Here is a 15,780-nt window from a genome sequence, read left to right as displayed (position 1 = left end):
GTGCTCGAAATGATCCTGCTGCTCAGTTCCCAGAATAAAATTTATAAGAGTCTGTTACTGAGTGCCTTTAAAACTTCAATAACTGGGGGCCTTTTCTGCCTTGACAAAGCAACATATTTAGCTGTTGGTTTGGTTTGATAATTGTGTATTGTGTGAGTGAATGGGACAGTCTGTGTTCCTAATGCCATTCTGTATTGCTATGATTCAACTGCCTTTGGGTCCTTTTAAGAGCACTGAAGTGTGACTCTGATATTAACAGTCGCATCTGGGTCCCTTGTCCAATTATTGTGACAAAAGTCGGGTTTTTTTGTTCACGTCTTATTAGAGGTTCTCTCTCGATAAAGCATTCCTCTTTTTTTTTATTTATAAGCAGGTTTTGCGTTAAAGAGAGGTCCCACCTTCAAAATAATTGCAACTGCTCTGCTGAAAGACTGGCTCAGTGAATTTCATATCCACAAAGAAAGTGAGTCATATCAAGTCAGTCAATTACTTGCAGGCATTTGGTTTAGTGTTTCCTTCATTGACATAGAAACATAGAAAATAGGAGCAGGAGGAGGCCAATCGGCCCTTCTAGCTGCTCCGCCATTCATTATGATCATGGCTGATCGTCCAACTCAATAGCCTGATCCTACCTTTCCCCCCCTGATCCTTTGATCCCCTTTGCCCCAAGTGCTATATCCAACTGCTTCTTGAAAATATTCAATGTTTTGGCCTCAACTACTTCCTGTGGTGGTGAATTCCACAGGCTGACCGCTCTCTGGCTGAAGACATTTCTCCTCATCTCTGTCCCGAGTGGTCTACCCCGGATCCTCAGACTGTGACCCCTGGTTCTGGACACTCCTACCATTGGAAACATCCTTCTTGCATCTACCCTGTCTAGTCCTGTTAGAATTTTATAGGTTTCCATGAGATTCCCCCCTCATTGTTCTAAACTCCAGGGAATGCAATCTTAGCCGACTCAATCTCTTCTAATACGTCAGTCCTGCCAACCCATGAATCTGCAAACGTTCTCTGCACTTCCTCTGGAGTAAGAACTCAGATAAGGAGACCAAAACTGTATAAAATAGTCCAAATGTGGCCTCACCAAGGTCTGGTATAATTGCATCAAGTCATCCTGTACTTGAATCCTCTCTCTATTAAGGCTAACATACTGTTTGCCTTTTTTACTGCCTGCTGCACCTGCATGCTTACCTTCAGTGACTGGTGTACGAGGACACCCAGATCTCGTTGCACATTCCTCTCTCCTAATTCATGGCCATTCAGACAGGAATCTGCCTTCCCGTTTTTGCTACCAAAATGGATAACCTCACATTCATCCAAATTATGCTGCACCTGCCAATCATTTGTCCCTCACTCGACTTGTCCAAATCACACTGAAGCATCTCTGCATCTTCCTTACAGCTCACCCTCCCACCCAGCTTTGTATCTTCTGCAAATTTGGAGGTAATACATTTACTTCCCTCATCTAAATCATTAATGTGTATAATGAATAGCTGGGGTCCCAGCACTGATCCCTGCAGTGTCCCACTAGTCGTTGCCTGCCCCTGTCGTCACCCTCACTGGTATTCAGCGCAGGGGCGGCACGGTAGCACAGTGGTTAGCACTGCTGCTTCACAGCTCCAGGGACCTGGGTTCGATTCCCGGCTCGGGTCACTGTCTGTGTGGAGTTTGCACATTCTCCTCGTGTCTGCGTGGGTTTCCTCCGGGTGCTCCGGTTTCCTCCCACAGTCCAAAGATGTGCGGGTTAGGTTGATTGGCCATGATAAAATTGCCCCTTAGTTTCCTGAGATGCGTAGGTTAGAGGGATTAGTGGATAAAATATGTAGGGATATGGGGGTAGGGCCTGGGTGGGATTGTGGTCGGTGCAGACTCAATGGGCCGAATGGCCTCTTTCTGCACTGTAGGGTTCTGTGATTCTAGGAGCTGGTTTGAGAGTGCCACACTCACTCCTGGAGAATTCCTGCACAGTCCGCCTCTTCCTATCCTGCCAGATGGCTACCCAGTTGCCATTCCCTCGAACTCCCTGTGGTTGCTGTGTGTTCTAAGAATCTCTCGAACACCTATAATAAGCAAAACACTGCGGATGCTGGAATTTGAAACAAGAACAGCGAGAGAGACGATGCTGGAAAAACTCAGCAGGCCTGGCAGCACCTGTAGGGAGAGAAAGCAAAGTTAATGTCTCGAGTCCATTTGGCTCTACGTCAGAGTTTCTCAGACTCCTATCTACTCTGCAGTGACAACACCCACTCAAGTTCAGAAGCCCTGAATCCAAGTTCAAGCAACTGGAGACATGGGCTGGAATTGTTCCGTCTCGCCCTCCATGGGAATCGGAGCAGGCGAGGGGCGGACCATGGAAAGGTCTGTTGACCTCGGGCGGGATTTTACGGTTTCAGGAAGAGTGAGGCCGTAAATTCCCACCTGTGGAGTCACAATGGCACAAAGGAGACCATTCAGCCTATCAAATCCATGTTGGCCCACTGTAGAGCAATGCAGTCGGTCCCATTTCCATTGCACCATTGCTGCAGTTCTGCTTATTTCCCTCGAGTGACAATCCAATTTCCACATGTGGCTATCCAGAACACCTGGAGCGTGGCGCAAGTGACTGCAGGTAACGCGGTGTTGGATTGGGATGTCAACCCGACTCGGAGGTGTGGCGCCATGAATGAGTGTTTGCAATTCTGCGATAGGTAATTGCTGGGAGTGGGATGAGATTATATAGTGTCCACGAGCTGGCCTTGAATACACATGGACATCTACAATATTTGCCAAAATGTTTCATATCCACTGGCATTCAGTAGCGTGTAATAAAATGTAAAATGTTGTATGTATTGCAGTCCCATAATACAATAAAATGTATTTATTAGTCACAATCAGGCTGACATTAACACTGCAATGAAGTTACTGTGAAAATCCCCTAGTCGTCACACTCCTGTTCAGGTACACTGAGGGAGAATTGAGCATGGCCAATGCACCTAACCAGCATGTCTTTTCGGACTGTGGGAGGAAACCGGAGCACCCGGAGGAAACCCACGCAGGCACGGGGAGAACATGCAAACTCCACACAGACAGTGACCCAAGCCGGGAATCGAACCCGGGTCCCTGGCGCTGTGAGGCAGCAGTGCTAACCACGGTGCCACCGTGCTGCCCTCAATATGGATGGGGGGGGGGTGGTGATTTGTCTTCCAAGGCATTTTATTTTACCTAGTGGAGGTAATTTAATACGTTGGAATTTTCTATTGTGGCAGCAAGAAGATGTCTGCAAAGAGACCGTAATATTTTCGGTCATTTTTATTATTCCCCGTTTAATATCCCCCTCGCCCTCCTCCTCCTCCTCTCCCCCCCCCCCCCCCCCCCCCCCCCCCCCCGCCCGCCCCCCCAACCCCAAAAAAAGCCCTCGATGCTTCAGTTTTTGGAGAGAGAGAGCACTATGGAGAGAGGGATGAGAGAAAGCCAACTCTCCCTCCAATGATGTAACTGTGAAGGATCCAAGGTTAACAAATTTACCTTTGAAGCCAGTGTGTTGCAAAATGAAGCTTTAAACGAATAAAGCTTTGTCCTAATTCTTTCTCTCGCATACCACCCCATTCCCCCTCCCCCCCGCCCCCATCACCCTCTCTCCCACTCCCTTGTTTTTCAGTCTGCCTGAATGTCCTATTCTTCAGCACTAATCAAACTCTGACCCTGGGAAGTATAACAAAGAGCTGTATGGTCTGGGCAGGGAGTGCACACTCTCCAGCCTCTTCACTGTAGGTAGACTGTCTTCCTGTTGGTGAGGTCCTGAAACTTCCCATTCATGTAACAAACGGGGCTAATTAGTGCCCGAGAGTGAATACATTTCTCATCGCGCATTGCTTTTGAATGCAACATCAAAGGAACAACTTCCTTTTGTGGTTCCCCCCCCCCCCCCCCCCCCTCTCTCCTATTCCAAGATCTATGTAAATAAGTAGTTGTATAATACAATTCAGAGACATGGTGGTACCAAAAAAAAACTTATCCGCACTATTCAAGTACTGTGATGCATGGGGTAGAATGCTGAATAGAGCAGCCACTGCTGAGACCCAGTACATGTGCCTCCTCGATCGCTCGAGACGGAATGAGTAGCGCTCCGCGTCTTGTCAAAAGGAATCCTACAACATCTGTGTTAGTCGAAGCAAAACAATCCCAAAAAACTCGCCAAAGGTGAAGTGGTGACCGGGTTGCTGGTGAGGTGGGGGGGGGGGGGGTGCTGTTCGCTGAGGCATCACGGGGCAGCTCTCTCCTATCCACTCAAAGAACAATGTCACTGCAGAATAGCTGAAGAGCAGGCGTCTGGAGTTGGCGGCTGGCTGTTCCAGGCTGTTGGGTGATCTGTATTGAATAGGGACCGTGATGGTCATCAGCACCTTCCGACTGACAAATTCCAACGTTACTTTCGACCACATGTGGGGTAGCACAGTGGCTCACACTGCTACCTCACAGCGCCAGGGACCCGGGTTCAATTCACGGCTTGGGGGTCACTGTCTGTGTCAAGTTTGCACATTCTCCCCATGTCTGCGTGGGTTTCCTCCAGGTGCTCCAGTTTCCTCCCACAGTCCAAAGATGTGCAGGTTAGATTGATTGGCCATGCTAAATTGCCCCTTAGTGTCAGGGGGATTAGCTAGGGTAAATGCATGGGGTTACGGGGATAGGGTCTGGGTAGGATTGTGGCCGGTGCAGACTCGATGGGCCAAATGCTCTCCTGGACTGTATGATTCTATGACATACCCTCAGCGTCTCAGTTAGAATTCACGTCATATCTGTACATTTATCTGCTGAAGATTAGTTGTACTTTTAGCAATAATTGAAACTATTAAATGCACGGGGCGGGATTTTCCGGCCGCCCTCGCCCCAAAACTGGAAAATCCTGCCCAGGTCAACGGTCCATTCCATGGTCCGCGCCCACTCTGATACCCCCCTGGCAAGCGGAACGGGAAAATTCACCCCATAGAGTCGCAGAGTTTTACAGCACAGTCCATCGTGTCTGCACTGGCCATCCAACATGGAATAACATAGAATCCCTACAGCACAAAAGAAGGCCATTCGGCGCGATCCCTGTAACCCCACGTTTTTACGCCGATAATCCCTCCCTGACACTAAGGGCCAATCCACCCAACCTCCACATCTTTGGAGTTTGGGAAGAAACTGGTGCACCCGGAGGAGACCCATCCCCCTGCTACGATGGACGAGGGTCACACTCTTTCACGTCGGATCCAAGCTATGACGCTTTCAACTGTGCAGCATTCCCTCACTACTACCCTGGGAGCATCAGCTGAGGTTCTGCACTTCAGCAAAGTGCAGAGGAATCAGATTTGAGATCATTGGTAAAAGAACCTGAAGCGAGATGAGGAGTAGTTCATTTGCATGGTTGTAGTGATCTGGAATGCATGGTCTGGACGGCTGGTAGAAGCAGATTCAATATTAACTGTCAAAGGGGAATTGGATATGCACGAACTCCATGCTTAGGTCGTTATTTTGTTTTAAAGTTATCTATATTTTAGGGCCACTTTTCCCACTTTGCTTTAGTAATTTTTGTTTTCGCGTTGTTTGTGTGCTTCGTTGGTGTCGGAATTGCATCTTGCCACTCAGATATGGGTGGCACGGTGGCACAGTGGTTAGCACTGCTGCCCCTCAGTGTCAGGGACCCGGGTTCAATTCCGGCCTTGGGTGACTGTCAGTGTCGAGTTTGCATGTTCTCCCCTGTGTGCCAGGGGAATTAGCAGAGTAAATACGTGGGGTTACGGGGATAGGGCCTTGGTGGGATTGTTGTCGGTGCAGGCTGATGGGTCAAATGGACTCCTGCACTGTAGGGATTCTATCTGCATACCAAATCCTATCGACTTGAATCTGTGGAAATCCAGGCAACCCATAAGCGGCGGCACAGTGGTTAGCACAGCTGCCTCACAGCGCCAGTGACCTAGGTTCAATTCCCACCTTGGGTCATTGTCTGTGTGGAGTTTGCACGTTCTCTACATATCTGTGAGGGTTTCCTCCAGGTGCTCCGGTTTCCTCCCACAGTCCAAAGACGTGCGGGTTAGGTTGATTGGCCATGTTAAATTTCAGGGGGTTAGCAGGGTAAATATGTGGGGTTACGGCGATAGGGCCGGCTGGGATTGTGGTCGGCGCAGACTCGAAGGGCTGAATGGTCTCTTTCTGCACTGTAGGGATTCTATGATCTGAAGGTGATTGAAAGGCTTGGGTGGCCATCTGTGACATCGTGTTTTTTTTAAAAGGGTAAAGAATGCTCAGGGAAAAAAACCAGATATAACCTAAGTGCTAATATTCTGTTTTTTTAATACTTTCCACACTAATGCTTTCCACTTCTAATGCTTTCCACACTTATATTTCAGATCATTGGATCAACCAACTTCAATGTGTAGAGATAAAAGAGGTGAAAATGTAATGCCGCATTTTGTGATTGAAAGGTTAACAAATGATTTTTTAAAAAATGTGCTTCGCTGACTGGCAGAGCTGCAGGAGAAAGCATTTGGGGACAAAGATTCTGAAGTTTATAGAGGAAAATAGAGCAAAGATTTTCTGTGGGGAAATGGTCAGAGGACTTGACTCAGAAGCGTCTCCCCCGCTTCTAATCGTAGAATAATCAAAACTGTATGGCTCAGAAGGCAGCTATTCAGCCTAGCATGCCTATGCCGGTTCTTTGGAATACTGCAGCTACCAAGTAGTCCTATTCCCCTGCTCTTTGTCCTTGGTCCTGCAAAATTTTGAATTTATACAATTTAGTGATTTAGTTATTTATTCATTCATGGGACATGGGCGTCACTCGCTGGCCAGCATTTATTGTCCACCCCTAGTAGCCCTTGAAACTGAGTGGCTTGCTAGGCCAAGTACTCACCTGAAGAAGGAGCGACACTCCGAAAGCTTGTGCTACTAAATAAACCTGTTGGACTTTAGCCTGGTGTTGTGAGACTTCTTACTGTGCTTACCCCAGTCCAACGCCGGCATCTCCACATAATTGCTAGGCCAATTCAGAGGGCAGTTGAGAGTCAACCACATTGCTATGCCTCTGGAGTCACATGTAGGCCAGACCAGGTAAGGACGGCAGATTTCCTTCCCTAAAGAACATTAGTGAACCAGATGGGTTTTTCCAACAATCGCCAATGGTTTCATGGTCATCAGCGGATTCTTAATTCCAGATATTTTTTATTGAATTCAAATTCCACTATCTGCCGTGGCGGGATTCAAACCCGGGTCCCCAGAACGTCCGCTGAGTTTCTGGATTAATAGTCTAGTGATAATCCCACTTGGTCATCGCCTCCCCTGAAGTTGTTTCATATGAAGTCGCAATTCTCAAGAACGCGACTGCAACTTCAAATGATTTTAATTACAATAATTTACACAGTGTTACAGGACACGAACAGGGGAGTAGTAGTAATTGGATACCTTTCAAAGCTGGGACAGGCACCAAGGGCCCAATGGCCTCCTTTGTATGCTTCTATGAAATCTGTAGACCAAACCTAGCACAAGAAGCTTACTAAGCTGGGGCGGCACGATGGCATAGTGGTTAGCACTGCTGCCTCACAACGCCAGGGACCCGGGTTTAATTCCGGACTCGGGTCACTGTGTGGAGTTTGCACATTCTCCACGTGTCTGCGTGGGTTTCCTCCAGGTGCTCCGGTTTCCTCCCAAAGTCCAAAGATGTGTGGGTTAGGCTGATTGGCCACGCTAAATTGATCATAGAATCATAGAAACCCTACAGTGCAGAAGGAGGCCATTCGGCCCATCGAGTCTGCACCGACCACAATCCCACCCAGGCCCTACCCCTACATATTTACCCGCTAATCCCTCTAACCTACGCATCTCAGGACTCTAAGGGGCAATTTTTAACCTGGCCAATCAACCTAACCCGCACATCTTTGGACTGTGGGAGGAAACCGGAGCACCCGGAGGAAACCCACGCAGACACGAGGAGAACGTGCAAACTCCACACAGACAGTGACCCGAGCCGAGAATCGAACCCAGGACCCTGGAGCTGTGAAGCAGCAGTGTTAACCACTGTGCCACCGTGCCGCCCAAAGTGTCAGGGGGATTAGCAAGGAAAATATGTGGGGTTACGGGGATAGAGCCTGAGTGGGATTGTTGTCGGTGGAGACAAGATGGGCCGAATGGCCTCCTGCACTGTAGGGATTCTAGGATTCTAAGAGATGGTGGTGGAGGCGGATTCGATAGGGTCTTTTAAGAGACTTTTAGATAAGTACATGGAACTTAGTAAGAAAGAGGGTTATAGGTAAGCCTAGTAATCGCTACGGTAGGGACATGTTCAGCACAACTTTGTGGGCTGAAGGGCCTGTGTTGTGCTGTAATTTTTCTATGTTTCTATGATGGGCTTTCAGAGCTGGAGAAATCCCCATGTGAGAAACTGCATGATGTGCCAGTTTTGCACCTCTGCCCTCCATTGGCCTGTGAGTTACCCCTCTTCCTCTTCCTCCACCTCCACCCAAACAGCATTGCTTGGCATGGTTGACCTTTCCACAAAATCAGCTCTACCCTGTCCTCATCCACTGACCGGTGAGAGGGCTCTGGGTAGCAGCCAAAAATGGGGGGGATGTGGCTGCATGGTTTGTTTTATTTTTGTTCCCCTACCTAGCCCAGGGATAGCAATCGGGTGGGGAACTAGTCTGTTGCGACCTGCCAGTTGCTATCACAGCTGCAAGCAGCTACCTCAGCACCACCTTGAAGCCTTTGTCTGTTAAACAGTGAAACACTATCTCTAGCATCTACTTTCAGTAGCGCTTGATTACTCTCTGTATTGGGGGCCCAGATTTATTTCTATTATTCTGTAGTTGCTGTGACAACGGACAGCCGTGTGTTTTTGCCTTGCTTATTTTCTTTGCGCTGGCAAAGTTGAGTCAGCCGAAGAGGCGGGGTGGCTTGTTTTTTGGATGTGCAGTCATCCCTTACGACTCGGGCTGGTGGTGCTGTTTGCACGTCGTACAGGTATTCCACTCAGGTGCGTTCTACCTGGCTGTAGCACAAAGCACTGAAGAGCTAAGGAGTGAAGGAGAGAGACACTGTGACAAAGAGAGAATGGCCCTGGGGTCATCTGTCATAGCCTAAAAGCCGAAATGTTGTGGATACGTTCCCACACCATTGTGCTCACTGACATCAGTGTTTCTTCTTTTTACTCCTGAAGCCGGTCACCTCATGTTTGGGGTATAACTCCACACACACACCCCAAGTGACTTATGTTGTCTCACCTAAAGGGCCTGTATTCACATCCAAGCCTTAATGGGGAATGTTACTGTGCTATTCTCCACAGGAGGCAACATAACTTTTTAAAGGTTCGTTCTTGGGTGGGGTGGGTGTCACTGGCAAGGCCAGCCGTCATCGACCACTCTGAATTGCCCTTCAGAAGGTGGTGGTGAGCTACCCTCTTGAACAGCTATAGTCCATGTGGCGTAGATACACCTGCTGTCAGGGAAGGAATTCCAGGATTTTGACCCAGAGACAGTGAAGAAAGGGCAATACGGTTCCGAATCAGAATGAGATGTGCCTTGGAGAGGAACATGCATCTGCTTTCCCTTGTTCTTTGAGGTTGTAGAGGAGGTAGCAGGTTTGGAAGGTACTATTTAAGTGGTAAGTTGCTCTCTCTCTCTTGCGTATCTTCACATCCATACTGTTATTTTATCCTTTGGGGAATAGTGGGAGAAGTGGTGGAAGCATTTCTGAGCTAATTGTCAGCCCATTGAACCGCACTGAACGCTCCTGCCGTGGCCAACACTCCTGGCTTTGGATTGAAGCCCGATGTTTCTGGTCCAATGGTAGGAACGTTACCACTACGCGTTTCCATTGTGCCACAAGTCCTCCTGGTAAGTTGCTGCAGTGCGTCTTGTCTAGGGTGCACACTGTTGCCACTGTGTAGTGGCAACAGTGTGCACTGTTGAGCTTCAAGTGTTGCTGGAGCTACACTCATCCAGAGCCCAGCCTTGCCCTCTAACCTCCTGGCCCAGGGTCACTGGCAACAGCTTAGAGGGGAACAGGAACCCTTTCTTTCCCATAAGCTAAACAGTGCTGAAATTAAAACCAAGAAAATGGTGGAAAATACTCAGCAGGTCAGGCAGCGTCTGTGGAAAGAGAAACCGAGTTAATGCTTTCGGACGATGCAGTGTTCAGAGGTGAATTGTAGCTCCTTTACACGGGTCCTCACGCAGGCTGTGAAACATTCCCATTATCATCAACAGATGACAGAAGTGGAAACAGTGATTTGCAAGGTAGTCTTTGATAAGGGCATTTTCCTGTTCATTCATCTGTACCCCAGATGTGTGAAATGGCCATGTGTTTTTAAGTTTATGCTACTTAAAGCAGGGAATTGATCGCTGAGCCTTGGGCGATTGCTCTCAATTTCTGTTCCAGTGCTGGTGAGGACAAGGAGAAAAATCAACGCAGAGTTCCCAACTCTGAATGTGGGAATGTGCAAATGTGAAGGTGTCACATCCGCACATAATTGGATTAAGTCATGGGGCAGCCTTGGGCCATGTTCTTTCTGGACTTCCACAGTCCAAAGATGTGCGGGTTAGGTTGATTGGCCATACTAAATTGATCCTAGTGCCAGGGGGATTAGCAGGGTAAATGTGTGGGGTTACAGGAATAGGGCCTGGGTGGGATTGTGGTCGGTGCAGACTCGATGGGCCGAATGGCCTCCTTCTGTACTGTATAGATTCTAATCTATATGAGACATGTGTTCACTTGTGAGCCTGCGGTTAACATTGAGGGTCCCACTGAGCTTTATTTATTTTGGAACAGGGAAGCTCCCCAGTGGTGTGATTGTTTCTTAGGAATCCTCTCTGCTAGTGCAACCTTTCACAAAACTATCTCCACAGCGACTGTGTGGCGCTCTGCTGGGCTCACTCCATTCACTGCACTTCTATTCCACATGAAGATGGCTGCTGCTGGCTTTTGTTGGCACTGTTATTGGAATGGCAATGATTGGAATTGGGCTGGTAATAGAGGAGGTGAAGGAGGTGAGCTGCTAGTTGGTGAGGTGTTATTGTGGTAATGGTTGATGGGGATATCCGGTGGCAGGTTGTCCTTTCATATCTGGGATCCAGATAGCAAGGACTGCTGAACCTGTCTATTAACTGAGTATGGACAGTGCAAATCCAGTTCCCAATGGACATTCATGTGCAGCACAAAAACTATTCCCGATTTGGTGCTAGATTTTTTTAAATTTTTCTTTATTCCAATTCAATCAAATCAAGTCCAATTCAGAGTCTCAACAAGTTGAGACATTTCCGATCCAAGCTGACAAGACAGGGCCTCCACTCCTGTCTTGGGCTTGATCTACATGAGCCAAGCTGATTGGAGTAGGTTCAAGTCCTCCTCCTCCAAGGCTTGATCTCATTTGCATCTTAGTCAAAAGGCCGAGATGCCACTTTTAAAAATTGCTTCAAATGAAGCTTAAATGTAACCTATTGACCTCAACCAAGTGCAGCATCCTATCCATACTACACTTGATCTTAGCCAAAAGGCCGAGAAGCGATTGGTGCTAGTTGGTAATGGCATTCGGAGCGATCACTGCAGGAATCAATGAAAAGCACCGTTCCAATTTGGGGAACACTGTACTGAGGCACAGTAGAGTGAATGTTGCACTTATTGCTAGATGTTGATGATGGCTACCCATAATAGCAAGAGATCCATTCCGAATATCCACGCCCCCCAACCCCCAGCAGCAACATCCGCTCCATTTACAAAACAAGTGGAAACGCCAGAATATATATCAGCAAATCTGGAGTAATAAGATGCAAATTTTCTTCCATATGTTCCGTTCACAGAGCACTGGCTGAAACTGTCTCTGTAATTTCCTTACAGTTGCGCAGTATCTGCTTTTTATTTGTAAAATCATGTTCGGTAACTTACTCCCTTATATTTAGAATGTGTGCACCCATTTTGATTTGATTTATTATTGTCACGTGTATTGGGATGCAGTGAAAAGCATTGTTTCTTGCACGCTATACAGACAAAGCATACCGTTCATAGGGGAGAAAGAAAGGAGGGGGTGCAGAATATAGTGTTACAGTTACAACTAGAGTGTAGAGAAAGATTAGCTTAATATATGATAGGTCCATTCAAAAGTCTGACAGGAGCAGGGAGGAAGCTGTTCTTGAGTTAGTTGGTACGTGACCTCAGACTTTTGTATCTTTTCCCAATGAACGAGAGTATGTCCGAGGTGCGTGGGGTCCTTGATTATGCTGCTTGTTTTTCTGAGGCAGTGGGAAGTGTAGATGGAGTCAATGGATGGGAGACTGGTTCGCGTGACGGACTGGGCTACGTTCACAATCCTTCGTAGTTTCTTGCAGTTACTTCGTTGAACAGTTAACAATGATATTTAATTTGTGGTCACCCAGGGCCAAATGGGCAGCACTCTCGCCACTGAGCCAGAAGGTTGTGTGTGTTCAGATCCCACTCCAGGGAACTGAGCACAAAATCTAGACTGGTGCTCCATTGTAGTTTTGAGGGAGTGTCAGACAAGCTTTGTTTTGGATGAGACATTAAATTGCAGCCCCCGACATAAAACAATCCATAGCATTATTTTGGATAAGCACTGGCGAGCTTGCCCCAGTGTCTTAGCCAATATGTAGCCAGCAACCAACACTGCTGGAATAGATTATTTGCTTGTTATCTCAGTGCTGTTTATGGGACTTGTGAGTGCAGGCATTGTCTACTGTGTTCCCTGCCTTTCATTCTTGCCTTTACAATTCCAAGAATTCTATGTTTTTTTTAATAGGATGTCAGCGACCGGTGGGACTGTCCTACGGGAGTGCAAAGGTGTGCGCCTACAGTGGCTGGTACTATTGCCAAGCATGTCACGTGGACGATGTGTTCCTGATCCCTGCTCGACTGGTTCACAACTGGGACACTGCAAAGCACAAGGTGTGTTGCTCCTCTACAACTGCTCGCGAGCAGCAGCTGCAACTTGCATTTGTATAGCGCCTTTAAAAGTGTAAAACATGCCGAGGTGGCCCACAGTTGCGATATCGGCCAAAAACCCAACATCAAGCCACACAAGGAGATGTTCCACCCAAGCGAACGAAGGTTTGGGCAAAGTGACAGGTTTGGAGGAGCATCTTAAAGGTGCAGAGAGGTTTCGGGAGGGAGTTTCACAGCTTAGCACAAAAGCAGCTGAAGGTACGACTGCCGCTTGTGAAATGTTGGACGTTGTGGGATACAGAAGAGGCAAGTGTTGGTGGAGCACAGACAATTGGGTGGGTTGTAGGGCTGAGGGTGGCTGCAGAGAAGTCATGCTGGGGTTTGGAAATAAGGATAAAGGATGGCGTTAGGGACCAGATCAGAAACGCCAATGTATTTTATGAAGTTAGTCTAGACCCCAACATTTACATTTGATTTTGGCATTAGAACATAGAACATTACAGCGCAGTACAGGCCCTTCGGCCCTCGATGTTGCGCCGACCAGTGGAACCAATCTAAAGCCCCTCTAATCTACACCATTCCAATATCATCCATATGTTTATCCAATAACCATTTGAATGCTCTTAATGTTGACGAGTCCACTACTGCAGCAGGCAGGGCATTCCATGCCCTTACTACTCTCTGAGTAAAGAACCTACCTCTAACATCTGTCCTATATCTATCACCCCTCAATTTAAAGCTATGTCCCCTCGTGCTAGCCAACACCATCCGAGGAAAAAGGCTCTCACTATCCACCCTATCTAATCCTCTGATCATCTTAGAACATAGAACATAGAAAAACTACAGCACAAACAGGCCCTTCGGCCCACAAGTTGTGCCGAACACATCCCTACCTTCTAGACCGACCTATAACCCTCCATCCTATTAAGCTCCATGTACTCATCCAGGAGTCTCTTAAAAGACCCTATTAAGTTCGCCTCCACCACCACTGACGGCAGCCCATTCCACTCGCCCACCACCCTCTGTGTGAAAAACTTACCCCTAACATCTCCCCTGTACCTACCCCCCAGCACCTCAAACCTGTGTCCTCTCGTAGCAGACATTTCCACCCTGGGAAAAAGCCTCTGAGAGTCCACCCGATCTATGCCTCTCAACATCTTTACACCTCTATTAGGTCTCCTCTCATCCTTCGTCTCTCCAAGGAGAAAAGATCGAGCTCCCTCAGCCCATCCTCATAAGGCATGCCACACATTAGGGTGAGCATAAGGTGTTTCACTCCAGGTATGATTCAAGTGACCCACTGGGAAGCTTTTATCAAAACAAACTTTATTTAAGAACACAGTTAGAATATAACAGAACAAATTGGCATAACTTTTACCAATTAAAATACTTAAATGTGACAAATTATGATTCTTAACCACTAGCTATCTCTATTGTTTCAATTTAGCAGTATCCCCACATAGACATAGATCCCTTCTTTAGAGCCAGTTAGCCTGGAAAGCTTTTTACATAGGTACTAAATTTCCAGTCTTTGACACTTCTGGAGAGTGATCCAGACAGACAGCTGTCTTCTAATTCACACACCCCCAAAGAGTAGAATCTCAGAGAAAAGGGTTATTTCTTGGCAGATTCCAGTCTTCAAACCTCAGAGAGGGGAAAGGAGAGGCACTTCTCCCATGAAACAGACTGAACTTGAGTTCTCTGTATAAAACTAGCTGTACGCAGTCATATGACCTTACCTGTCAATCAACCTAATCAAGCCCCACTCTGCAATATCCCAGGGGAAAACACAAAACAACAAAACCTTGCATTAATTCAGATCAAGACAAACACTACATCAATTAAGATCAATTATGTTGCTGCAGTAACAATACAGTGCTTTTGGATCCAGACAAAATGGCGCCGATAAAAGGGACTAGTAGTAAACACATTCAGCACAGAAACATGGCTAAAATACATTTCTTAAAGGTACAGTATCATCACCATTAGAATTTGAAAATGGAAGTGTTGCTGGACTAGAAGCCAGTGCAGGTCAGCAAGCATCTAGGTGACTGTGACTGTGACATGCTATAGTGAGAAAGCTGCCAGCTTTGTCAATTCATGAGGGAAATATGCATATATTTTTGTGGCTGGTCTTATTTTTCTGTACGCTTCCCAGTGCCTCTCCTGCTTTTTACAGGTGATCCAACAAAAACACCTGGAGCCAGTGGCCTACATCCTGGAGTTTTAACACACGTGGCTGCAAGAGGGCCAGCATGGTGGTTAGCACTGCTCCCTCACAGTGTCGGGGACCCGGGTTCAATTCCTGGCTTGGGTTATTGTCTGCGCGGAGTCTGCACGTTCTCCCCGTGTCTGGATGGGTTTCCTCCCACAGTCTGAAAGTCGTGCTGATTAGCTGCATTGGCCATGCTAAATTCTCCCTCGGTGTACCCAAACAGGCGTTGGATTGTGGCGGCTAGGGGATTTTCATAGTAACTTCATTGCGGTGACACTAATAAAACAAATAAAAATTTTGTCCCATGAATCTCTCCTTAAAACCTGCTGTTCGTTACCTGAACAAACCTGGCATGGTGCAGTTATTGTCAGATAACACTCCCGTGAAGCATTTTGCTTTATTATGTTGAAATCATAGAGACCCTACAGTGCAAGAAGGAGGCCATTCGGCCCATCGAGTCTGCACCGACCACAATCCCACCCAGGCCCTACCCCCACATATTTTACCTGCTAATCCCTCTAACCTACACATCTCTGGACTCTAAGGGGCAATTTTTAACCTGGCCAATCAACCTAACTTGCACATCTTTGGATTGTGGGAGGAAACCGGAGCACCCGGAGGAAACCCACGCAGACACGAGGAGAATGTGCAAACTCCACAGACAG

At 47.4% G+C, this 15,780-nt stretch overlaps 1 protein-coding gene and 1 pseudogene across 2 annotated transcripts in view; one reads left to right on the top strand and one right to left on the bottom strand.

Annotated features, from left to right (window-relative positions):
• Nucleotides 1-15,780, top strand: part of plekhm3 (pleckstrin homology domain containing, family M, member 3) — a 150,607-nt gene that overhangs the window by 57,232 nt on the left and 77,595 nt on the right. The window contains exons 4-5 of one of the 2 annotated variants that reach the window (XM_078228929.1): nucleotides 374-463; nucleotides 12,758-12,903. In XM_078228929.1, the coding sequence (XP_078085055.1) occupies nucleotides 374-463; nucleotides 12,758-12,903 (236 nt within the window). The remainder of the gene's footprint in view (nucleotides 1-373; nucleotides 464-12,757; nucleotides 12,904-15,780) is intronic. The other variant, XM_078228930.1, reaches the window with a different exon arrangement.
• On the bottom strand, nucleotides 11,309-11,513 carry LOC144504194 (U2 spliceosomal RNA; annotated as a pseudogene).

This window comes from Mustelus asterias, chromosome 14 (assembly GCF_964213995.1).
Source record: "Mustelus asterias chromosome 14, sMusAst1.hap1.1, whole genome shotgun sequence".
NCBI lineage: Eukaryota > Metazoa > Chordata > Chondrichthyes > Carcharhiniformes > Triakidae > Mustelus > Mustelus asterias.
This window is presented reverse-complemented; position numbering and strand designations above follow the sequence as displayed.